This window comes from Coprinopsis cinerea (genome assembly GCF_000182895.1).
Source record: "Coprinopsis cinerea okayama7#130 chromosome 9 map unlocalized cont3.9, whole genome shotgun sequence".
Lineage (NCBI taxonomy): Eukaryota > Fungi > Basidiomycota > Agaricomycetes > Agaricales > Psathyrellaceae > Coprinopsis > Coprinopsis cinerea.
The window spans coordinates 2017040-2041303 of record NW_003307536.1 but is presented as its reverse complement, the minus strand read 5'-3'; the positions used below and the strand labels follow the sequence as shown (position 1 = coordinate 2041303).

The 24264-nt window shown below is 52.6% G+C and overlaps 8 protein-coding genes and 1 non-coding gene across 9 annotated transcripts; 5 read left to right on the top strand and 4 right to left on the bottom strand.

Annotated features, from left to right (window-relative positions):
• Nucleotides 1-3718: 3718 nt before the first annotated feature.
• On the bottom strand, nt 3719-5375 carry CC1G_08578 (ATP-dependent RNA helicase dhh1; the record flags this gene model as incomplete). Its single annotated transcript, XM_001832576.1, has 3 exons — nt 3719-4549; nt 4604-5270; nt 5344-5375. 3 exons carry the CDS (start codon nt 5373-5375, stop codon nt 3719-3721), a joined length of 1530 nt encoding a protein of 509 aa, XP_001832628.1.
• A 1225-nt stretch (nt 5376-6600) lies between these two features.
• Nucleotides 6601-6765, top strand: CC1G_08577 (hypothetical protein; the record flags this gene model as incomplete). The annotated part of the gene is made up of 1 exon (XM_001832575.2): nt 6601-6765. The coding sequence occupies one exon, from the start codon at nt 6601-6603 to the stop codon at nt 6763-6765; it is 165 nt and encodes a 54-aa protein (XP_001832627.2).
• Nucleotides 6766-7927: 1162 nt separating this feature from the next.
• CC1G_08575 (hypothetical protein) lies at nt 7928-8857 on the top strand (the record flags this gene model as incomplete). Its single annotated transcript, XM_001832573.1, has 1 exon — nt 7928-8857. One exon carries the CDS (start codon nt 7928-7930, stop codon nt 8855-8857), a length of 930 nt encoding a protein of 309 aa, XP_001832625.1.
• A 471-nt stretch (nt 8858-9328) lies between these two features.
• CC1G_08573 (hypothetical protein) lies at nt 9329-9989 on the bottom strand. Its single transcript, XM_001832571.2, has 3 exons — nt 9898-9989; nt 9609-9841; nt 9329-9539 (listed from the first exon to the last, which is right to left on the bottom strand). The coding sequence occupies exons 1-3, from the start codon at nt 9936-9938 to the stop codon at nt 9487-9489; spliced, it is 327 nt and encodes a 108-aa protein (XP_001832623.1). The 5' UTR covers nt 9939-9989; the 3' UTR covers nt 9329-9486.
• A 517-nt stretch (nt 9990-10506) lies between these two features.
• Nucleotides 10507-11283, top strand: CC1G_08572 (mismatched base pair and cruciform DNA recognition protein). Its single transcript, XM_001832570.2, has 3 exons — nt 10507-10755; nt 10814-11046; nt 11107-11283. Exons 1-3 carry the CDS (start codon nt 10727-10729, stop codon nt 11160-11162), a joined length of 318 nt encoding a protein of 105 aa, XP_001832622.1. The 5' UTR covers nt 10507-10726; the 3' UTR covers nt 11163-11283.
• A 450-nt stretch (nt 11284-11733) lies between these two features.
• On the bottom strand, nt 11734-12495 carry CC1G_08571 (hypothetical protein; the record flags this gene model as incomplete). The annotated part of the gene is made up of 3 exons (XM_001832569.1): nt 11734-12071; nt 12154-12393; nt 12459-12495. The coding sequence occupies 3 exons, from the start codon at nt 12493-12495 to the stop codon at nt 11734-11736; spliced, it is 615 nt and encodes a 204-aa protein (XP_001832621.1).
• A 773-nt stretch (nt 12496-13268) lies between these two features.
• Nucleotides 13269-19367, top strand: CC1G_08570 (hypothetical protein; the record flags this gene model as incomplete). Its single annotated transcript, XM_001832568.2, has 22 exons — nt 13269-13396; nt 13446-13802; nt 13858-14291; nt 14348-14817; nt 14870-15053; nt 15110-15186; nt 15238-15507; nt 15566-15625; nt 15683-15985; nt 16039-16529; nt 16587-16727; nt 16786-16948; nt 17008-17069; nt 17132-17722; nt 17790-17889; nt 17942-18037; nt 18099-18479; nt 18604-18670; nt 18723-18757; nt 18811-18837; nt 18890-18961; nt 19014-19367. The coding sequence occupies 22 exons, from the start codon at nt 13269-13271 to the stop codon at nt 19365-19367; spliced, it is 4863 nt and encodes a 1620-aa protein (XP_001832620.2).
• A 299-nt stretch (nt 19368-19666) lies between these two features.
• Nucleotides 19667-19760, bottom strand: CC1G_20181. The gene has a single exon. It is a non-coding gene; the product is annotated as a tRNA-Asn (tRNA).
• Nucleotides 19761-21513: 1753 nt separating this feature from the next.
• Nucleotides 21514-24251, top strand: CC1G_08568 (alpha amylase; the record flags this gene model as incomplete). The annotated part of the gene is made up of 7 exons (XM_001832566.2): nt 21514-21540; nt 21733-21786; nt 21849-22680; nt 22737-22830; nt 23120-23646; nt 23700-23791; nt 23850-24251. The coding sequence occupies 7 exons, from the start codon at nt 21514-21516 to the stop codon at nt 24249-24251; spliced, it is 2028 nt and encodes a 675-aa protein (XP_001832618.2).
• Between the last annotated feature and the right edge of the window lie 13 nt (nt 24252-24264).

Here is a 24264-nt window from a genome sequence, read left to right as displayed (position 1 = left end):
AACACGCGTGAAGGCTCCAAGGAACCGACGAAACCAAAAGTCTTGGAAGGAGAAGCTACGCGAGGATACACGGAAGCGCTTACCCTAAACTTCAAATCAAAAAAGGGTTTACGAGGGTACGAAGGTAGAGGCAAACCTCCAGATTCCAGAAGGAAGACCACGTAAAGGAGTTCAGGGTCGCATCTCAAAAAAACACAAGCACGTCGTCCAATTGGTCCGTTTGGCGGATTCCTTTAGTTTCTTTATCTCCCTTTAATCACAGAGCTTCCGGAAGTGACGCGAGGAGCCGCCACGGAGGTTGAAAGCGAGAGCATCCGGAGGTAAGGGAGGCGAAATAGGCGTTTATCATGGAAGTTGACCGACGGAAAGCGGCGCCGTTGTGTGTGGAGCATCGAGAACTTGACAACTCCACGCGTAAATCAGTCGGTAAAAGAAAGGCAGTAACTGCCATAACGGGGAGTGTAGACTCCAGGCTATCCACAGTGTACCTGTAGAAACTCTTCTTTGAAATTCAAGCTTCTGTGAGGTAAGTAAGTAAGTGTATGTGCATTCAAAAGAACCCTGTGCATACTTACCATCGGTGATCTAATTCCGCCCTTTACGGTGGGACGGACATAACAGAATCATGAAACGTGCGCCAACAGTCGGTGAATTGACTAAGGCTGGCTGCGCGTAGCCGGAAGTGTCAATCGCCAGAATGGCATCCGAAAGTCTGCGAAAGATTGTCCGGAAGTCCTTGCACAGCCAGTTCTGCAAGCCATTAATTGTATCTGACATGCGCGCTCCAACGAGCAAGGAGAAAAGATTAGAAGAATCAAATGGTCAACAAGCCGTAGCCTGACATTGATTGATATTGATGCTTCAAATGTATGTATGGTAAAGGTCAATGAATATGTCATGGGGCAGTGAATTCTCCGAACATACCTTGCGTCATGGGGACACAGCACACTGAGATCTAATGATATCGAATTCCAGCCGTATCACCTGCAACTTCCAAAGCGACAGTCAGTCACTGGTGGAGCTGCCCTTCAGAAAGATACCCGATACATAGTTAGATGACTGACAGCCCAGCGCAAGGGCAGACTGGACCCAGGGAGCTCAGAGAAGCGAAGGAGTCCTGCCGGTAGCCGCAGCACCGAATCCGTACATGAAACCACGCTCGGGATAAAGGATGACGGAAGAAGATAACCGACGACTCGGAGCGCCCAAGAGATCGTCAGGTTTCAACCCAGATTCCAGATACGTATGCATGTACGTCCGACTGAGCCCCCAGCTGCCATCAACGAGGTGGCATATCCGAACGCAGCGACAGAATAGTACACCTGGATTAAAGTGACTAGGATCCTCGTTCACTAGTTCGGGTTTCATGGCGGTGAGGGCGGGCAGGTTGAATGTCGGGGGAAGCCGCCCAAAAGCAGGAATCCGGAAGCTCCTTCATGGTCCAACCACGCACACCCAAATCGCACCCAGACTCCAGTCCCCAAACTTGAAAGCTGTCATTCCACCAGCCGAACAAGCACACCCATCCAACAACACAATATCGATCGCTGAACATCGAACCGCTGAATGTCGACGGACAGGCTGACAGCCTGAGGTTGCAGTGGAGGATAGGTATGAGGATGCGTATCACCAAATTCAACCGGTAGACATGTCATCGTACAATGGTCAAGCACAGATCTAGAGAGAAACTTGCGTCACTTGCCCTTGCACGTTAGTCGTTTCATCCCGGGCCTCTTTCGCGTACTAGGATCTCTGCACACACATCCTTGTCACTTGGTCGCTCCTCGGACGGCTATCACCCATCCACATTAGACGACGGAAAACCAGATACCCAGAATCCAGAGACCGTGACGTTCCATGAATAAGGGGATGTCCCAGTGCCAGACGCGTCGCTTCGTAAACCCGAGCCAGTCCGCAGACTTCCAGTTGGCCCAGAGGTCCGGAAGTATGTCAAGCAGGGTCGCCACTGAGTGCTGAGCCTCGATATCCCCTCTGATCTCCCCGCCGAGTGGATACACAGTGCATGTATCCACCCCGAGAGCCCTCCAGCGCCGGTAGTCTGAACCCGACGCCTATTATAACAACCAGAGACGCAGTGGAAATCCAAAGCAGAAATCCAGCACCGAAATCGACTATGCATATCCGCCCACTGTCTCTAGAGCAGCATGCAGCACGTCGAACTTCACGATAGGTAAACCAGCTAAGACGGGAGGATTCTCTGAAGATGGTGCATGATGATGATGGAGCGAAGCCAAGAAACGTCGTACTTCCACAAGTTGCCCGCCGATGCTCCTCTTCTCTTCTCTTCTCGGACCAAGGGCCTGGTTCACGAGACTATATATAGACAATGACCTTGCACATCGTTCACAATTTTCGAAAAACCATCGCTCACCACAACCAGAAGCCTATTCACCCAGAACGAAATCAACGGATTCACACCACAAACCCCAATCTCTTCAAACGATTTTTTTTTATTCGACTAAACACTCAACTCGAAGCTCGAAAGCAGTAATCTAAATAGTAGGATCCACGTAGTAACAAAGGTAAGGGTCCATGGTAGTAAGTAGTGGGTTAGGGTAAAGCGTAAGATCGTCGTAAGCTCGCTCGTACGTAGTACAAAAAAGAAAAAGAAATATACACCTGGTCGAGGTAAACGGTTGGTGTAACGGGTGAAGTGGAAAGAAAGAATAATGAAAAAAGATACAACAACAAACAGCACACACAAAAAAAACGCCAACAACCACGAAAGAAGGAGGAAACGAGGCGTAGATGATACGGTACGAAGACCAGGGCAAGGGATGAGTACCACGAAACAAAACAAAACAAACGATACTACCCAACGAACGCACGATACTACCCACAACGTGCAAAACCTCGAACCCAAACTACGCAAAGAACCCACTGAAGACTAACAAACCTCCAAGCAATCGAACAAGGTGAACAAAGCCGAACGGAAAGGGAAAAAAAAAAAAACACGTTTGAACGGAAAAAAAGGGGGGGGGGGTTCAATATGGTTGGTGTGCGGGGTAAGAGGACGGGGCGGCGATGATGACGGGGAGTCTCAAGACGGGATGCGGGAATGGATGGCGGGGAGGTATTGGTATGCGCTGCGCGAAAGAACGGGTGGGATGGGTTCCAAGTGCAAGAGGAATCGGGTACAAGGGGGTGCGTGAGGATGCAGAACCTTGGACAACAAAAAACGAATGCGACGTAGGATGAGTCGGAGTCCAAAGGTCCCAACACATCTACAATGCGTAGTAGGCAACGGTTGAGGTTGAGGGGTTCGTGCGAGGGGTGAGTGAGAGGAAGGAAGTGAGGGAGGGTGGAAAAAGGGGGGTTACAAATGGCGTGTAAAAAACGTAGTGGCGACCATGTGCGATGTTATACAACTGTGAATGGGGTGAAAAAGAAAGAGATGGTGTGATTGAGTGTACAAGTGGTCGGTCGCCGATGACGATGGGTGGGAACAACTTGCAGTGGTGTCAACGATGAGGGTGTTGGGATGGGTGGATAACGACAGCCAGCAAACAGCAGATTGTGGGTATGCGAGAGTCGGTGGGGGCGGGGTAAAGTGGCAATGAGGCGAGACGAGGCGAGGGGGGCCAATAACGGGATATATGAAACGAAACAGAAAAAAACACATCTTCCGACAAGCGAATAAAAACTTCTTCGACTACTCCTCCATCTTCGTAAATTTGTTCACGGGAAGAGAATTCGCTCATCGTCCGACGGGGACGCCTCCTCTATATGCGGGTTGTTGTTGTTGCTGTTGTTGCACTCGAGGGGGCTGGCCGTTCTGCCTTTGTTGCATGCCCTGGTTATACGCGACCTGCTGCTGCTGCTGCTGTTGTTGTTGCTGCTGCTGCTGGGGATGCTGCTGAGCGGGCACTTGTCCGTTCCTGGGTGGTGCGGGGCCAGCAACCTGACGTTGTTGCATCTGCTGCTGCTGTTGAGATTGGTGCTGGAAAGGCTTCTGCTTCTGATCCTCCGTCGCATTAGGAGCGACATACAGGCTCCTGTCGATGGACTGAGGAATGGGCTGAATCTCGGTACCCAACTCTTGCTCGATCTTGTACAGGTTGAATCGGTCCTCGTATGTCACCAGGTTAATGGCAAGACCCAAGTGACCGAATCGACCTGATCGACCGATACGATGGAGGTAGGTTTCGCTGTTCTTGGGAAAGTCAAAGTTAATGACAACGTTGACGGCTTGGATATCGATACCACGGGTGAGGAGATCCGAGCAGACGAGGTTGCGGCAGACGCCGTTTCGGAAATCGTGGAAGACGCGGTTACGATGCGACTGGAGCATCTTTGCGTGCGAGTAGAAACACGAGTAGCCGAGCTCGGTGATCTTCTTTGCGAGAAGCTCGACTCGGTTGGTGCTGTTGCAGAAGATGATGGACTGGTTGATTTGGAGTTTGGAGAAGAGGGTGTTGAGGCAGTGGACCTTTTGTCGCTCCTCGACGTAGGCGTAGTACTGGGTCACACCGCGTAGTGTCAGTTCTTCCATCAAGTTGATCTCGTATGGGGAACGCATGTGTTTGTCCTGCACAAACGCGTCAGCCTACAACACAGGGACACGAGCGCGTGGATAACATACCTTGAAATCCTTGACGATCATAGGGAAAGTTGCGCTGAACAACATAACCTGTCGTTCTGAAGGGAGGAAAGACAACAGCTGCTCCATGACGGGCGCGAACTCGGGCGAAAGAAGTTTATCGGCTTCGTCCATAACAAAGACAGGGCATTCGCTCAAGTCGGCCACGTTCTTTCCTGCCAGATCCAATATCCGGCCAGGCGTGCCGACGAGGACATGCACGGTATCGCTCAATCGGATGATGTCGTCCTTCAGGGTTGTGCCGCCAGTGGTGACCATGACCTGTACGCCCATATGCTTCCCTAGAATCTTGCAGACCTGGGCTGTCTGGAGCGCCAGCTCACGTGTTGGTACGAGGAGGAGGGCTTGGATCTTGGGCTTGGCAACGTCGATTTGCTGGAGAGAGGGGATAACGAAGGCGGCGGTCTTGCCTGTGCCGTTCTTTGCGCGGGCGAGGATGTCTTGCTTGGTCAGGGCGACGGGGATGGCCTCTTCTTGGATGGGGGACGGCTTCTCGAACCCAGCCTCGAAGATGCCCATGAGCAGCTCGCGACCGAGCCTCATGTCCTCGAATTCGAGTCCTTTGGTCGCCGTGACATCTTCAGTTTGGGGTCGCAGGTCTTTTGGTGGTGGTTTGAGGCCAGTCTTCCAGTTGTCAGACGTGCTGCTTCTGCATATGGTCGTCGTCAGTCGTCGTCGCCACAATGAGCCTCCTTTGAAAAAATCGGTGCATCGAGACTCACGTTGATGATGAAGCAGGTGCTACTTGGGCCATTTCTGTAGATATCGGTGTGCTTGCGCTCCAGAAGTTCCTTCAAAAACCCAAAATCAAGGTGGCGGTTGGGGGAATTTTTCTGCGGTGTGTTTGTTGTATATCGTGCGTGGGCAGATAAGACGACGTGTATTTGGTGTTGGAGCTTTGTAGTGGTGCTCTATTCCAGAGTATAATGGGGTTATCGAGTTGGGTGTGGGCGTTGTTGTCGACGACGATGGACGCTGGATGCAGACGGTGTCAAGCGACGACCACCGACAATTTCCAGACACAAGGCGGATTGTTTTCAGTTCCCACGCTCACGCATTTGGAAGGTCCTTCCGATGGCGGGGCGCGGGGTCGACGATGTTCCGCGAGTGCCTTCATCCTCCGTACACCTGCTTTCGAACTAAACGGCCTTGCTAACCAGTATCTATCCAATATTCCATGAAGACTGGATTGGAAATGGCGGCTCTAAAGCTTATCAGGCTGTCGGAACTCGCACTTTCCGAGTCGGTCTCTGGTAGGCTTGCTCCTTCGGTTTTCGGCTTTGCTCCTCTGGGATCCCAAGCCTTTTATCATTGTAATTGTAAAGGGCTCAAGATCTAGAGAACCATGTCGCTTATCTCGTTCTGCGGAGATCACGTCCAACCGCATCTCCCCATCGTCCAAATATGTGGGCGCAGGGCAGACAGGTAGCGCCCACTGCTATCCTCCAAAGTCGGAGCCATAGCCTTTTCACCAACCCCCTCATCTCGATTGTCGCAGCGGCCATGGCAGCTACGAAACCTCCATATCCTTACACTAATGGTACACCCCTAACCTTCCAAACACCCAATAGACACAGACCGCCAGGCAATCAACGACGAACGCCAGTGCATCAAGGATTTCGCCAGCCATTCGATTTCGGCCTTTCAGCACTCTCAACCTTTGTGTCTTCTTTATCTTCTTCGTCAACAGTGTCTTCGCAATGGGCTGCCAGGGCTCACGCATCTGACCATGTTTCACAGTTGACGTGAGGACCTGAACGCCTCCGACGTACTCACTATTCTGAAGTCAGCTCCAATGGTCGAAGTTCTCCGCTTGAACTTCGACCGCAAAGGAACCGATTTTGCGCAGGACTTTGAACCTGTTCTCCTCCGCCGCGTCCTCCAACTTCAACACTCCCTTGCTCAAATACAATACGAAACTCTCTCGTTTCCTCCTCACCCCGGCACTACAACGCCTTGACCCCATCGTTACCCGGGACATGGCACCGCAGTACTCTGATGACGACACGCTCAGGCTCGACACCATTTCTCTCACTAGGCGGCTCCCCAAACTCAAGGAAGTTGGGGTGTGTGTTGGCAACCCGGCCTATCTTGGAGGAGACGAGCCAGACGAGACAGACGACCTCCATTACTTTGTTACTTGAAGAGCAGCGACAAGACGCAGTGGAATGACGTGTTGCGCCTGCTCCGGCGGACGGGGTATTATGGCACACCAGATCTGTGTGTACTATGTACGACGAACCTTCAGAGAGGTGGAGGCTCCCGATGGCGGGTTGTATGGGTCGGATTCGGAACACAGGAAGCGCTTCCTGGAGGACCAAATTGGCGCCATCCTTGGCAGCACCGGAGTGGCAGAAAGAGGGGCTCCTGGTACTGATGCTTGCCAGCTTCATATGCCAGTGGACAGGAGGAGTTGGGACAACTTGGCTGGATGGCTCGCCTTCGTAGGCAGATTTTCTCCTGAGCTGGAGGGAACTGTCGCCCTGGTCCTGTGAGTCCGAGGATTGCTGCCAGATTTCGGGTTCCGTTGCGTGCAGTTTGAGTTTCGTTTACCCTGATAATTCCTAAACGGCCATTTACATCCTGCGAATTACATGGTGTTTAGTATACCCCCCTTTGTGCACGAGTACCCAATGAAATTGTCCGACTCGCCTGGGGATGAAACCCTGGCCGGGTCGCTGACGATGGGCGGGACTAGGCGCGACTTGGTAGAATTTGAAACCCCTGCCGGGGTGTCTCGATCATCCGAAACCATTTCTCAAGTTAGCTGGAGACGCAAAACTTGCCGTTTTCGCGTGATTTCGGGGAACTGCCAAATTCCTGGGTGCGAAATCCGGTACCCAGGCGACATGCCTTCGACTACGACTACGACAATGACCAATGACTCCTGGGACTCTGGCAATTCCACTCGATACGTCGCAATTCTCAACCTTATCCGAGGGATCAGCAGACATTAGAGGCACTTCTTGCAAAATCCTCTGAAACGCTGGAAGTTCTGAAGGACAAGAGAGAGAGAAGACTCAGCGGGAATTAGGTCTGGAGTTCGACATCGCCATTAACAAGAAGGAAATACAAAACCTGAAGTACTCGATGAGGCCCAGCTTGGTCCAAAGTTTCCCAGTGGAAATTTTGACCAAGATCTTTACGCTAGCATGCCAGGATATCGAATGCATCTCGTTATGCGGTGGTTTCAGGGTCCATGACCATCAGGAGCTCACGCCCGTTGTTCTCCTGAAGGTCTGCAGGAACTGGAACGCGATCGCGAAGCAATGTCACTGGTTTTGGAATCGCGTTAGCGTCTCGACTATGGGCTCCTTGAACAAGGACGAGTTACCCCGCTTCACGTCGACTTTCCGAAGCACACTCCAGCGCTCCAAACATGCCCCTATCCAGCTCACGTTCGACGAAAACTGGGATGGACGTGTTCGGGACGAGAATTGGACAGCTTTCTGGACTACCGTCGCCGAATTTATGGACCAGTATTCCACTTTAACTTTCGAGGACACCGAAACCATTGAATGGCCAGAGGGCACCAGCGTCCAAGCACCTTCCGCAACTCCGCAACTGCACACACTCAAGCTAATCAATTCACCAGGTCGCTTTTTCACCGCTATTCCCCTCGCCTCCCTTACCCATCTCACCTTCTTCTACCCCGCGGAATATCTCGAGGGGCTGACAACCGCAGACGTGCTGAACGTTCTCCGCTCAGCTCCCCTCCTTCAAGTCCTCCGGTTGAACCTCGACGAGGAAGGCGTTGAAGCCGCCGCGCAACAGCCAGCACCATTCTCCCTGCCTCATCTCCACACCTTCGAGGTCCAAGACACCTACAACGCCTTCTACGAACAGTACCTTTTCCGCCTACTTTCCGCCCCTTCGTTGGAGTGCCTCGACATCGCGGTCGCTTGGGTGGAAGTTGCACCAAGCTCCAACCAGCTCTCCCTCTACGACTTCATCGCACGAGCCCCCAACCTCAAAGAGTTCCGCATCTGCTTCAGAAAACCGTCGTACCTGGGGCATGATCTCGACACAGAAGAACCATACTACTTCCGGAGCGTCAAAACGTCCAAATGGCGAGACTGGAACGGTCAGATTTTTGCCAGCGCCAATCAAGCAACCGACTTGTTTGACTCGCGGGAGATGTGCGAGGTGGCGATGAGGAAATTACAGGAGTTGGAGGAGCCCGATGAGAAGTATGGGCAGGATTATGAGAAGAGGAGGATTTTTAAAGAGGGTTAAATTGGTATTATGATGCGGGGAGGGAAGAAAGATAGGCCTAGCCCGCATATGTTTTGGAACTCTCCGTGGATGCAGTTGACACTGTACGAGATGTCTGGACTGGGGAATTGGTTCCGAGTTATGTGCCACAGTAGTCTGCGTAATGTAAAGCGAACCTTAGAATGTCGTCAATCTTGTATGTTAAACTTACCTTTTATTCGGTGGTGTACCGATCGCATCCCTGCTGTGCTTGGTGCATAGACGATTGACAACTGCCATCGACTGGGCGAAGGGTCGATTTGACCTGACCAAGAACCGACCCTTGTTACCTCACATCTTTGCATCAATCCGGAAAGCCCGGATGCGTGTGTCAAGTTGAGTCCACACGAGAATTATTTTTCCATCTCAGTCGTAATTAGAGAACCATAATTCCGGATCGACTAATACGTGGCTCGTTCCTGCGCATGTTTCGAGATCCCCTGAAATGTCTGTTACTCCCAACATCTCTGATCACAATGACATTGACACCAGAATACGGCCCCCTAATGTCCATTATCCATAAACCCAGTTACAACCATTCAAGGGCTCAAGCCGAATACACGAGGGAATAAAAGTTTACTACAAGATCTCAATAGTCCGTGATTCTCCATTCAGAACTTGTTGAACTCCTGCTTCGTCTCGCCCTTCTCCTGACGAAGATTTCCTGTGAACAAACGAAGACCATCTCAGCACAACTCTCACACGAGGGCTCAAAAATAGACTATGTACATACCTTCAGCCTGTTGGCTTCGGTCACCAGTGACAGCACCGACGATGGAGTCCTTCTTTCCAACGAGGCGATCAGCAGCGCCTTCGGCGTAGGCCTTGGCCTTTGCAGCATTGATCTCAGCCTCGCCGGCGGCGTGCTCCTCCTTTCCGGAGCGCTGCCATTCGGCTGAGCCGGTGAGGTTACCGATGGCCTCGACGGCGGTACCCTTCATGGAGTGGAATTGGCCAGAGACCTTTCTGTTAGAAGGCAAGTCAGGCAGGGTCAAAGGGCAACGTTGGGAAGGGTGACTTACGAAGGCTCGCCAGAAGCGGTGTTGTTAGCGGAAGAAGACATTGTTGAAGTGGTAGAATTCGAGAGGTGATTGGAATGCGAGTTGGTTGTTTCTGTGGTCGTTGTTGTTGGGGATCTTCCGACCAGCGACGTCGCCTTTTATATGTCTGCACGGCTTGGACTTTCCAGTCCCTGTGATTCTTTCCCAACTTCCCGAAGCCGAACAACCAAGTTACGCACTTGTCGTTTCGGTATGCAGAACACTCTTCCATCTTCCCGATGTCTCTTGAACAATGACGTCCATTTTTCCTATCTCGAAGACCTTCGCGTCGAACACCGATCGCGAAACAGTATGAACGAATTGGGGAAGGCTGCGCGTGACGTCATAAGCGCCCAAATCTCAATGGCGTCAGAGTCAAGCATGGACAAACAACGCGTCGCTGGCTCCATTCCATAGGGGTACAATGACGCGCAGTGACGGAGTGTTTCATCATTCGCTCCACCCATCCCTCTCGATGTGATTCTCGGTTGTCAAGGCTCGCAAGGTCGTCAATCCGGTTGACGATGTCGCCAGAATCCAAGTCAGGAAGATCGTGCAGTGTTTCGTCAAGTTCCCCCAAACTGAGTCAAGGTGTTGACGTCGGGGAGAACTGAAGGATGATCCGGTGTGGGGCTCTGCGCATTTCAGCGGTTGTGTGTCGTCACAGTTGTTGACGTAGAGGAATTTACGTCGAAGTCGGAAGCGTGTATATAAAGGAGACTGTGGGTGACCGAGGAGAACATCAACAAATCCACCACATTCAATAGCTCCTATCAAACACTCAAACCAACAAACCAACCACTTATTCGAAATGTCTTCCTACAACAACAACGAGCCCAAGTAAGCCTACGCCTACTACAGCTGTCTACTTCGTTACTGACCCACTACACCCTTACAGCAAGACCACCGGCCAATTCCACTCCATGAAGGGTTCAGCCGTCGAGACCATCGGCAACCTCACCGGTTCAACCGAGTGGCAGCGCTCCGGAAAGGAGGAGCACGCTGCTGGTGAAGCCGAGTACAAGGCTGCCCAGACGAAGGGCTACGCTGAGGGTACGGCCGACAGGATCACCGGCAAGAAGGACTCCATTGTTGGAGCTGTTACTGGTGATAAGTCCCAGCAGGCTGAGGGTATGTGTTTTCCTGTTAGTAGACTCGGATTTAGGCGGTTGTACTGACTTGTTCTGGTAGGCAACGCACGTCATGATAAGGGCGAAGCCCAGCAGGAGATCAACAAGCGTGCTTAAGCGCCCAGTTTGATTTGTACTTCTAGATCGTCACTTTTGTAGCATACCATCGACACCCCATGTATCATGTAAACCTACGGTCTTTTCTATAACATAAACGTAATCGCATCATTAAACTTCACCTCTGAGATACTCAACAGTATGGGTTGGGCTGCTCGTCTTTTTGACTTCTTCAGCTCTAGTCAGCTCTTCGGCTTTGATCGTGAGAGTGATGCCATCAGGGGGATAATCCGTTCGAGTAGAGCTTGTTTTCCTCTTTTACCTTCTCCGCCTTGGATTATGGATATGCAGGCTACACCCGATTTCTTGGTTTCGATACTCGACAAATGGGATATCTCTCTCCAACCATGACGCAACTCGATTCTGGATCTGAGTGGCTCGAGGCAATCGGCGTCATGACTTGTTGGATTCGTCTGGGTGGCACAGCGGGTACTTATAAGAGAACTGAAAGCGCTACAGAAACGCACGAGGGCTATGGGTCATGGCTACTAATACACCGCACTCGGGATATCTAAAAACTGTCTCACTACCACCTCTGTCCGGTCACATCATGAACCAGCCGCCGACTTACTTACAAAAGCAATCCGGCCAAACCAGCAATCACCAACCCGACAACACCAGCCCTTCCCCTGACAGCACCGCTCTCCTCTCCGTCATCCTCATCCGCGCCCTCAGTAGGCAGCGCCAAGTTCTCAACGTCGCTGATCGTGGCAATGGGTCGCTGGGTGCCAGTCGTATGATGGGAAACGGCGGTGGAAGGCTGGCCGTTGTTATCGACGACGACTTTGTGCGAGCATTTGATGCTTCCGTCGTCCTCGTAGAAGCACTCTGTGATATCCTCCGCGGAAACGGTGCCGCGTGTGGTGGGGAAGGCGTGGTAGTACCGCGAAGCGTCCGCGCGGAACGTGTCTACGCGACAAAAACAAAGACATTATTGGTAAATCCTCTTATAACACTTGTCAATGCCCGAATCCGAGCGACTGGGACTTACATTCAGTGGTGGTCGGGGTGGCCAACAGCGTCGACGTCTGGTCGGCCTTCTCGACGTAGACGAGGGAGTTGACACGTGTAGCGACGTAGACGGTTGCGCCTTCCTGGTCGACGGCGATGGGGGATACGCCGAGGAATGTCCCGGAGGCGAGGTAGGTCTCGGCGGTGCCGGTGGGGGTGGGGTCCATATCATAGACGGTAACGACCTGCGGGTCTCCGTGGGCAAGGACGGCGGAGAGGCCTGTGGAGGGAGGCGTGTTGGTAAGCGTTGTTCACACTACCCCGGATGCAAAGGAGGAGACGTACTAGAGGCCAGGAGCGCGCAGTAAATTCCCTTTCGCATCGTGATTCGTATGGGTCGTTATTGACGGTCGTTTCAAGTTCGCGCAGGAGACGGCCTGAAGGAAGAATGGGGCTTCAGAAGCGCACTTCTGCTATTCCTTCATCTCATTCGTTTAAAAGGGTTTGTATTGTGATGTTCGCTAGCTTTCTTTCCGACTCTTGGGATGATTGGTGGACGTACCAAGGACAGCATGCGTATTCCCAAGGCTCCCTAGTCTCTTCTTTCAATTGGTTGTGCCGCCTTGGCTTACACCTTCTTGCCGTGGAGAAAGGTCACGGGGCGACGAATATTGACGGACTTTATCCATGCCTCCAGAACTTTGAAAAGTGTGGTTAGCTTTCTCTGAGGATGGTCAAACCCTGCAGTTGAGCGTCAAGAGTCCAGATGTCAGCCCGGTAGGCCGATAACTTGCTCTTATTTTAAGATTGTTCTTCGTTGTTAATGAAATCTCTTCCAACCGCTGTAGCGATAGTCTCGCAGCAGCTCGAAAACTCTCTCATCCTCATGCGAAAATTATCCGAATACTCTGCGTATTGACATTTCAACGGACTTTACATGGTAAGTCCATCACGGAACCAAGGGATTCTCGATCACAAAGGTCCCGAAGTATCTGATAAGATTGGTGTGAGAAGGTCGCGACGTGCCGACGACGTGTCCAATAGCCAGCTTGGTTTAGATACTTCAAGACCCGAATTCAACCTTTTTCCACACAACAAGTATATGTCCCTTTGCTCCTAACTGCTGGGTTTAACAACTACGGAGAACATCGCTTCATGAAGCGTGGTCTGCAGTTGCTTTTGGCCGCAGCGGCTCTGTCGCTGTCTGCGGCAGACGAGATTCCCCAGGTTGAAATCTCGTTGAAGACATCATGGCCGGCACCGCCGCTTATGCACGAGATTCTGTGAGTTCGTCGTTGTTTCGCCCTTGAAACAGTACTGACGTCTATGTAGTGAGTCGATTGCATTGGAGAACCCCTATGAATACTTTACATTCCTCGACGCCTTGACCGACCCAACCGCCGTTCCCAAGAACACGGAACTCAACCCAGAGGACATCTACAAGGCCGCCATCGAGCTTGGAATTTCCAGAGGTTTCAACCTCGCGACCGGATGGATTGCGAACCTCAAGGCCAACCTGGCTCTGCACAGCACGTCGCCCAAGATTGAGGCGTTCTACAACTACTACACCAACTATGTCAACAACACCAAGGGCAACGAATGTGGCTCTTGGGTTGACTGGTATGGCGAGGTCGTTTGCGACGTCGACACCTTGACCCGGCTTACCGCCAAGGATCCTATTGGAGACGGGTATGTGACTTCTCTCTCAATACCCACATTCCGGAAACTGACTTACCCATGGTAGGAAATATCCTCGACCCCAGAGTTTGTCGTTCGACCATATCTACCCACCACCTGACCGAGTTGCTGAGAAACCACCCCGGACCGCGATCCTCTACGCCCAATTCGCCTCTCCGAACTTCCGGGCCCTGCACTCCCATCTCTACGACCTCGCCCGACAGGAAGATGCCCGTGTGGAATACGTCCTTCGCTATGTCCCTCCCCCGCCCTCGGACAAGCCCAGGGAGCCCAACGTCCTCAGCGGATATGGTGTCGCTTTGGACTTGAAGAAGATGGACTACCTCGCCCTTGACGACCGGTTCCAGCAAGAGAACTCCGTGGCCCAGCATAATGGCTGGGGTCGACCCTATGACCCCGTCCTCGACTTGATCGAAGCTCACCCTGAGAAGCCTGATGCCCCTAACGCGACTGTCCCTCTTACCGAGGAGGAACTTGCAGGTATGTATAATGCATTCCTTTCTATCTCTTGACTTGGACTAAAGGGTTCCTCACAGGTTTGGGTGCGCAAGCCATTCAGGTCATCTCCGAGGGCTACGCCCCGATGGAGATCTTCCAGCAATTGGCTGAAGACTTCCCCAAGTACGCCACCTCGCTCGCTCGCCGCGTCGTCGCCAACGAGAGCATCGTCGAGGAGCTCAAGGAGAACAGCGTCAAGGCCAAGGGCGGCGTGAACATGTTCTGGCTCAACGGCGCCCTCGTCGAGAACTACGACGTCGAGGCTCTCCCCCTGTTGCGAATGCTCAGGAAGGAGCGGGACCTCATGCTCAGCTTGACTCGTCTGGGATTGTCGCGCGAGCAAGCGTTCGACGTGCTGACCCACCCCATCATCAGCGCTGCTCACCGAGACACCTCGGACGCGCTTTTCGACGCCAGTGACAGGCAGGAGGGCGGAGATGTCGTCTTCTACTTCAACGACATCGAGAAAGACTCCAGGTACTCGAACTGGGCCCCTAGCTTGCATGAGGTATGTTCCCGAGTTTACCGTCCTCTGGACTGTGCTGACAACGGCCATGCAGCTCATTCGACCCATGTACCCTGGTCAATTCCCCAACATCAAGGCTAACTTGTTCAACGTCATTCTCGCTCTCGACCTTTCCCAAGTCACTAGCCTCAACTTTATCGCAGGCCCTGTCTCCAACATCATTGAGCGTGGCATGCCATTCCGATTTGCGGTCGCCCCCATTATTGAGACTGAGGATGGTGAGTGGACAGGGCGTCTTCTGGATGGCATCGCAATACTTACGGTTCCCGTCCAGGCAAGAAGATGGCCAGACTCTTCTACTACGCCACCAAGACCTTTGGCAAGAAGAAGACTGTTGAGCTTCTACGAAATGTAAGTCTGTTCTTGCTACATTAGTTGTACATTTGCTTACCGTCCGCCTAGGGTGCCGTCCACGATCTGCAACCCGACGACCCGATCCCTCCCGTCCGCTGGTCCGCCATTGAAGAAGGCTTCAACCAAATCGCTTCTGCTCTCGAGACAGAGGATCCCGAGAAGAAGATTCTCCCCTTCAAACAGGTCCTCGAGGGCAAGGCTATGGCTGAGGGCTTGGAGGACAAGATCCAGGCTTACCACAAGCGACTTGATACCACGCTCGCCACTGGACCCACTGGACACGCGTTCTTCAACGGCAAGCACATCGTCTTTGATCAGGTATGTGGATGGTCGGTCGTCAAGTTTGCGCTCTGCTAACGAGCTATGGCTATCGCAGACCTTCTTGAAGCATCTCAGAGAGGGTGGTATGGAGCAGCAGCAGTTCCTCATGGAACAGGTAAACTCTCTCCCTAATTTCATTCCCCCTTCCTAACTGACCACACACTCCGCTTAGGTCTATCGAGGTGTCCTCAAGGACGACATCCTCAAGGAAAAGGGCATGGGCGACTACTGGTACGACCTCCCCAAGACCAACAAGAGGAGGAACCGCTACATCTTCCCCACGTCGCACAAGGACCTCAAGGTCGTCAACCTCCCCGACGCTCTGCACACCAAGGCTGAAATGTCGTTTGGCGCGGAATCGTTTGTGTACCCCAAGAACGCGCAGATCCAGACCCCGATTTTCACCACTTTCATTGTTGGAGACTTTGAGAGTGAGGCTGGGTTGGCGCTTGCTAGGGAGGCGCTCAAGCTTGTGGTATGTGCAACCCGCTTCTGGTTGTCTTTCTCATGGACTCAGAACCCTTCCAGGAGAGCGAGAAGTCGCAGTCAAGGATCACTTTCGTTCCCAACCCCGCGGAATGGGCCGCAGTCAAGGACGAGTCCGCCAACGCTCTCGTCTCCAAGCTGGTCACCAAGAAGGCTCTCAAGGCTGCTTCTCCCAGCATCGTCGCCAAAGCCCTGAACGTCGACATCTCCTCGCCTGTTTCCTCTGGAGATGACAAGCAGGTGCCTTTGTCGAGCAAAGTCGCCATCACCCAGCTCCTCGGTTCCGAGCCTGGAGAGGTGGACAAGAAGGAGGTTAGACGCTACCTTAAGCGAAGCAGGATCTTTGCGCGCGAGGCGGGTGTTAAGCCTGGTGAAACTGCTATCATCATCAACGGTCGTGTTATTGGCCCCATCCCCGTCAATGACTTTAGCGTCAGTGACTTTGAGGCTTTGGAGGAGTATGAAGCTGTCAAGAGGACTGGACCTGTTTTGGGCGCTTTGAACGCTGTTGCTGGATCGTTGAATGAGGACAAGTGAGTCTTCCCCCTGGTGTACGGCCGCATGAAGCGGGATGCTGACTTGGGAAGCAGGGACAAGTTCGCTGATGCGATTTATCTCGCGTCGTCTATTATCTCGTGGACCCAGATCCCAGACCCGAGCCAGGCCGGTTTGTTCGACGCACCTCCGCGACCTAGGACTCGCAACTATGAGCAGCTGAATGATACCTATACGTGCGTGCTTTGTTCCGTCCTCTGCCCCCTGTAAACTGACTAAAGTCTGTTACGACAGTTCATTCGAGTTTGGAGATCGCGAATATGCGCTGTACTATCTCACCTTCCTCGTCGATCCCTTGAGCCCCACCGGTCAAAAGTGGGCTGGTATCATGAGGTGGCTCTCCATGTCCGCCAACGTGTACATCAAGGTTTATTTGAACCCTGATACTTACAAGGAGGTTCGTAGACGCTTGCTTGGTCTGGTGGCCGTGTGGCTGACTGTCCCTTGTTGCTGTAGATGCCCGTGAAGCGGTTCTACCGATCATGCTTGGAGCCTCAGATCCTGTTCAACTTCTGGAGGTAAGTCCAATCCCTTTCTTTTCGTTTCAAATAGACAATGAACTAACGAAACGATGTCGCAGCCGCGAGGATCCCGCCAAGGTCCAATTCAAGGGACTCCCCACCGATCCCATCTACACCCTCTCCATGGACGTCCCAGCCTCGTGGCTCGTACGACCCAAGGAATCCCGCTACGACCTCGACAACATCCAACTTACCCAACTCTTCCCCGAAGACAAGTCGCTCAAGGCCGTGTTCTCGCTTGACGCGCTCATCCTCGAAGGCCACGCCCGCGAGACCGCCACCCAGACTCCACCCCGCGGTGTCCAACTCCAAGTCGTCGCCTCTGATCCTAGCAAGGAAGAAAAGGCCGTTCCAGTCCAGGACACCCTCGTCGTCGCGAACCTCGGCTACTTCCAGTTCCGATTGAACCCTGGTGTATACGGGTTGGAGATCCGCGAGGGCAATGGAAGGAAGATTTATGATATGGAGAGTGTTGGTGGGCTTGGGTGGGATAGTCCTGGTGTTGATGAGGTTGGGAACCAGGTTGCGTTGACTGACTTTGAGGGTGTGACGTTGTTCCCGAGGTTGAAGAGGAAGCCTGGCATGGAGAAGGTTGATGTGCTTGAGGAGGATAAGGCGAGTAGTGGGGTGTTGGAGAATATTTCGACCAAGTAAGTGGTTCTCTGAGACTATGGGTGCCAGGCGAGTGATGTGCTGACGATGGGTAATTTGGTGTAGGGTCAAGTCGATCTTCAAGGGCAAGGAGACTGGTGTTGTTCCCGTCAAGGAGCAGGCTGAGATTAATATCTTCACCGTTGCTTCTGGCTTGCTCTACGAGGTAAGCGATTGGCTTTTGTTGAGTTTGTGTCGGGGTATTCATGGTCTCCCAGCGATTTGCCTCCATCATGATTCTTAGCGTTCTCAAGAACACCAAGTCCACCGTCAAGTTCTGGTTCATCGAGAACTTCTTGTCCCCGTCGTTCCTCGTAAGTCGTATTCCTGAGCTCTTTCCCCTTTATCCAACTCTGACCGACCTCCGTGTTACAGGAATTCATCCCCCACTTCGCCAAAGAGTACAACTTCGACTACGAACTCGTGACCTACCGCTGGCCATCCTGGCTCCGCGCCCAAACCGAGAAACAACGCATCATCTGGGCGTACAAGATCCTCTTCCTCGACGTTCTCTTCCCCATGGACCTGAAGAAGGTCATCTTCGTCGACGCTGATCAGATTGTTCGAGCGGATTTGAAGGAGCTCGTTGATCTTGATTTGCAGGGAGCGCCTTATGGATATACTCCGATGGGCGATGATAACAAGGAGATGGAGGGCTTCAGGTTCTGGAAGACGGGCTACTGGAAGGACTTTTTGCAGGGCAAGCCGTACCATATTAGTGCGCTCTATGTGATTGACCTTGTTAGGTTCCGACATGTACGTGTCTTTTGTTCTTCGTGTCTGGATGTGGACTGACCCGTTTGCGTTTTTCTTTAGATGGCTGCAGGAGTATGTGGAGCGCGTGTTTCTTGGGGGAGTATGGGACTGACTTGTGTTATAGGATATCCTCCGTGGACAGTACCAGGCTTTGTCCGCTGATCCTGGCTCGTTGGCCAACCTCGACCAAGGTAAGGGTCTCCATACTCACCGATTGAGATTACTGTGCTGACCATTCGATAGACTTGCCCAACAACCTCCAGCGCCAAGTTCCTATTGTAAGTCCTATTTCGTCCCGTACTTTCGCTATGATTGTTTAACCTTCTTCAAGTTCTCACTCGACGAAGACTGGCTCTGGGTAAGTTACAATTCTTATTCAGTTCGTACGCCAACTGACGATCATCCTACAGTGCGAGACCTGGTGTAGCAAGGACCGACTTCACAGGGCCAAGACCATCGATCTCTGCCAGAACCCGCTCACTGTACGTGCCATCCACCCCAACCTTCCGTCCTTTTTACTCACTCTATCCACAGAAAGAACCCAAGCTCTCTCGGGCCCGACAGATCCCCGAATGGGAAGAGTACGACGCGGAGATTGCCAGATTTACTCGTCGCTTGGCGGAGGAGGGCAAGATTAGCTCTGGTCTCTCGACTGCTGACGCCAACGTTCTCGCTGGTGCAAGCAATACTGAGCCTGAGGAGGTTGCTAAGCCTGAGGAAGTCAAGCCAGAGACAAAGGAAGAATCTTCCCCCGTCCCCGAGACGAAGGAGGAGCCTGCCGTTCCGGAGAAGAAGGAAGAGCCTAAAGAGACTGTGGAAGAGGAGGCTGCGCCATCGAGTGCGACCTCGGTCGAAGCTGAAGCTGCTCGACCTACTGATGAGCTATGATACGTATAACAACTGTGATGTGATTTATGGGTTAATTAAAAGGCTATACCAATGCTATTTTCTTTCTCAACGAAATCATGCTGGGGGACCGGAAAGGGAGCGGAATCGTCGAGCACAGTCTCGGCGCAAGAAAAAAAATAGGTGGACATCGAGGAGAATGGAAGTCGGCATAGAGTTGAGTGTATACCAGTGTAACAAGTAGATCCGCTTCATGCACCAAGCCTCGAATGTCGAGATTCGATAGGGGAAGACCAGAGAAAAAACGATCTGACAAAAAAAGAAATTTCGCGATACTTAATCTGCCCCAGTGAGGCTCGAACTCACGACCTTCCGATAGTCTGCCAACCAAAGTCGCTAACAGTCGGACGCTGTAACCAACTCAGCCATGGGGCATATAGCATATTGCCCTCTCCAGAACGTCTCAGTCTGGGGTATGGAATCTACATCTTCACAGACCGCGGTTCTCCAAAGTCCATCCAAAAAGCCCTCCCTGGCGGTGCCGTCAGAGAGCCCAGAAAATGGATTTTGCTTTCCCTAGAACAGCTCGAGGTGGGTGTGGTAAGTACCCGAATCCTACTACCTCTTGGCCATGCCAGTGTCCACACTTCTACCTTGTTCCAGATAAGCCCGACTCGCTCGCTCGACGCTTACGCTATGTGGAAGAAGAAAGAAGTGTTTAGTGAGCCCTCCGGACGTTTCTCGGTAAAAGTCAATCCACACGAGTCCAAGTCCTCTATTGCGCGTGTTTATAGCTCTCGAATCTGGAGAGCACACCTCATCGATGGAGCTCTTCGACTATTTTCATTGTAGCTTCACCGAGCGCTTGCATCACAGGTTGCTCCACTTCGAAACGAGTTTGCGTGGCAAAGACGCTTCGCTTAGCCACCGGTCACTGTCACTCTTTACGCCTTTTGGTGCTCAAGGTGACCAACGCGACATTGGCTATGTTTTATTGTACAAGTTGCAACTGGCATACGATCGTCGTGGGAGAATGGGAGGGGGCCGCTAAAGTTTCTTATATCCCTGGAGATGGAGAACCTCTGTGCTCCTCCTTCTCCCTTGAACCGCTTGGTCGCATGACCCGACCTCAAAATCAAACACATGAAAAAAGGCTGATCCATGCCCATTTTCGGCGAATCCAAAGCTTCTTTGGGTCCGAACATTTCCTATCTGGGACAATGTACCCCCGGCACTTTCACCACCGTGCGGTCTACTTGCATCTGCGGTCTTGAGCGAGCGCACAGAGGTGATACAGGGAATAAGCAAGAAATACCCAAGAGGAAGAAGAAGTAGAATGTCGGATGGCAGCGGATAGGTTTCCTTGGTTATCACGGGTGTGGGTCGGTGTGGGTAGGCCTTTCCAAAAAAACTTCGGACGACAAGAAGTCATCGGGATTGGCCAACCACCATTACGGCTTGGTGGATGTTGCTCATATCCATATCGTTGCCTATCGATGTCATCACAACGCGTTACACCTCTCAAAAGCCACGACTGGGATTAGATTGACAGGCCCCTTCATATCACACATACCCCAGGTTCGCCACCCCCGCATTCACCACGTTATTTACGTTGGTGGAATTCTGTTATAGAAATCGCAATTCAAAACCCCACAGTCCATATCAGTTCACGGTTTTCAACCGCATATCTTCTTAATGGACATCTTGCTGTTTTTTGATTTTGATCCTTCTGATGCCGAGCCTAGAGCAGAACAGTCGTGACATCACTTGCAAGTTGCCAGCCACTTCGTTTCGAACCTTTTAAACTCTCTAGAACTCGCTCTCGGTAAAATGTAGGCAAAAGGTCTCTTGCTTCCAGCTCAACTTGACTGCATTCTTACGACATGGAAGCGAAGCGTAGGAGGGAACGTGGAATTCAATCAAGGCAAGAAGCAACCGGACTTTGGACAATCCAGTCCAACTTACAATCGTCCTCCCACAAGGTCATCCAAAACGGAATATGGTTACCGAAAGGTCGTGGCTATGTTCAGAAACGGGCAAACGCAGCGCTGTCTCTCATCGATGCCAAGGTAAAGAACCAGGGGATCGACTTCGAACTTCGAGCCACCTCCTTTCGAGTCAACGTCCGGCCTTCTGAAATCCCCATTTGCAGATATCCTCATGAACAGGGCTTTACACGGTCGCTTTTATGTTTTCTCCAAAGTTAGAGGTTGAGGTAAGCAGAACGATAGTAGGTATAAAAGGGCTGGGATAGTGCCTCAATCTGCATTCAGCAGGGCAGCCGAACATGAAGTTGCCGCAGCTGTGGTCGATTTCCTTCGCCCTCCTTGGGCTGGTGTTCAGCTTTGCCTCAGCTTCGCCGGCGATGCCGCTTTCTGACACGCGACATGTCAAGCGTGCACCCCAGGTCTCTTTGATCAACCACTCGTATGACAACGATGTTCTCTCTGGGACCATCAATGTATGTCGACAACAACCTGCATTATCGAAACTCACACTAACCAGATATTGCTCACCTCCCAGGTCCAAAACATCGCGTACTCCAAGGTAGTCGTTGTCCATTGGGCGTCTGGCGACACCTGGAGCGACTCTCAAACCATAGCTGCTACCTACTCTTCCTCCGGTTCTAACAACTTCGAAACTTGGTCTTTCTCTGGTCGGGCTCCTGGCGCTACTCAATTCTACATCCGTTACGTCGTCTCCGGTCAGACCTACTACGACCCCGGCAACTACCAGAACCACCAGATCTCTCGTCCTCCCGGAGGTGGCAACCCTAGCCCGCCCGGCCCTGCGCCGACTGGGCCTGCCAACCTCCCCGCTATCCTTCCCTCCAACGTACCTTATGAAGCGCCTGCCAACCCCCCTTCGGGATGCAGCAACTTCAATGGTTGGGATAACTGCAACGGTGGAAACACCGAGATGGTTGCCTCCTCCGAACGTCGCCGCTGGCAAACCCCTCCTCGTGGCGATCCCGCCTACTTCGAGTCCTTCCAGGACTACAGCCACCTCGTCGGATATGCCAACATTCAGTACAATTCTGGCCGCACCAGCGCAGTCGTCACCGTCAACGCTGTGCACAAGGAGGGCGCTGAGCTCACCTACAGCTTCAATGGCGTCGAGCAATCGTCCCCCAGCTTCGAAGTCGATAGCAGCCTTCAAGGAACTCTGGCCATTACTGTCACCAGCTCAGATGGCAAGAAGCTTGTTCTCGAGCCTCTCAACTTCTTCTGGCAGCACCAGTCTCTGTCGGCCGCACAGAGCAACTTCAACAACGGCCAGAAGGGTGGTATCGTCGAGTTGTTCGGCTGGCCCTGGAAGGATATTGAGAAGGAGTGCGAGTTCCTTGGCAAGGCTGGTACGTGTTCCCCTGGATCCTCTGGTGGTAGCGTTGTCCTGACCTTTCCCCTCTAGGATACATGGGTGTCAAGGTTTGGCCTCCTACCGAGCACGTCTGGGGCTCCCACCACTACGAGCCCGACACCCAATTCCGCCCTTGGTATCAGGTGTAAGTACCACTTCCTTACATTTCAGCTCTCCATTTACTCATAAACCATCCCTAGCTACCAGCCTGTATCCTACCGGTTGACCAGCCGAATGGGTACTCGAGCTGAGCTCCGCAGCATGATTAACTCCTGCCGCCGTCATGGTGTTCGAGTCTATGCTGACGCAGTTATCAACCACATGTCTGGTCAAGGCAACGGTATGAACTTCTGCGTCTTCTTTAACCAAGGTGTTCTCTGACCGTTTTGAGCAGATGTCCAGAACCACCGCAACACTGACTGCAGCTTGTACAGCGGCCGCAACGCGACTGACTACTCCCCCTATTACACCAATGGCAACACCTACCTCATCAACCCCTTCACCGGTACCCGCCCTACCCTCGAGTTCCCCGCCGTCCCTTTCGGCCCTACCGACTTCCACTGCGAGCGCGGCATCGACGACTGGAACAACGGCTTCCTCATCACCCGCGGCTGGCTCGTCGGCCTCACCGACCTCAACACCGCCAAGCCCTACGTCCAGGACCGAATTGCGACCTTCCTCGTCGACCTCATCTCCATCGGTTTCTCTGGGTTCCGGGTCGACGCTGCCAAGCACATTGGTCCCAACGAGATGGCTCAGATTCTCGGGCGAGTGAAGAACAAATTGGGCGGATCGTTGCCGGCTGACTTCCTCACCTGGATGGAAGTTATCATCGGTGGTGAAACGCAGCTGAATGCCTGTGGTGGTGGAGAGTACAGCTGGTACACCAACTTCGACAATAGACTGCGGGCCAATGGCTTCGGCAACGACGATATCCAGAAGGTCAAGATTTGGAGCTCTGGTATGTGCTGCTTTAACTTCAACAAGCCTTATCAGACTCTTACAATTCCTTAGACTACCCCGCTAGCATGCCTATCTGCGGCCACTGGATCCTCCCCCCTTCCCGCTTCGCCGTCCAGAACGATGATCACGACCAACAGCACGAGGTGAGTTTATCATCCCCCGTACGACCCTCGCATCAAATCACTTACCACTCTCTCCTAGGGCTCCTCACCCCGCTGGATGGGCGACAAGGGATCCGTTCTCATCAAGGATAAGAACGTCGGCGCCCACCGCCACTTCTCCGTTAACCTCTTCTCCCGCCGCGACCACGACTGGCACATCAAGCTCCTCCTGTCTTCCTACATGTTCAGCCACGAAGGCGGAAACGGCTTCCCCGACGGCCTGAGCGACTGCAACACCCACTACACCGGTACCCTCCCCCGCTCCGGCTGCAGGGGTATCGGCTTCGACCAGGCATACGTCGCCAATGCCTGCGGTTACACCATGGTCCCCGGCAAATATACCAGACCCCACCGTGACATCAGCATCATCAACGCGATGAGAGGATGGGTCGGACTTCCCCCTACCAATGCTCACGACCTGGGCATTCCTGGCTGCCATTAGTAAAATACCAAAC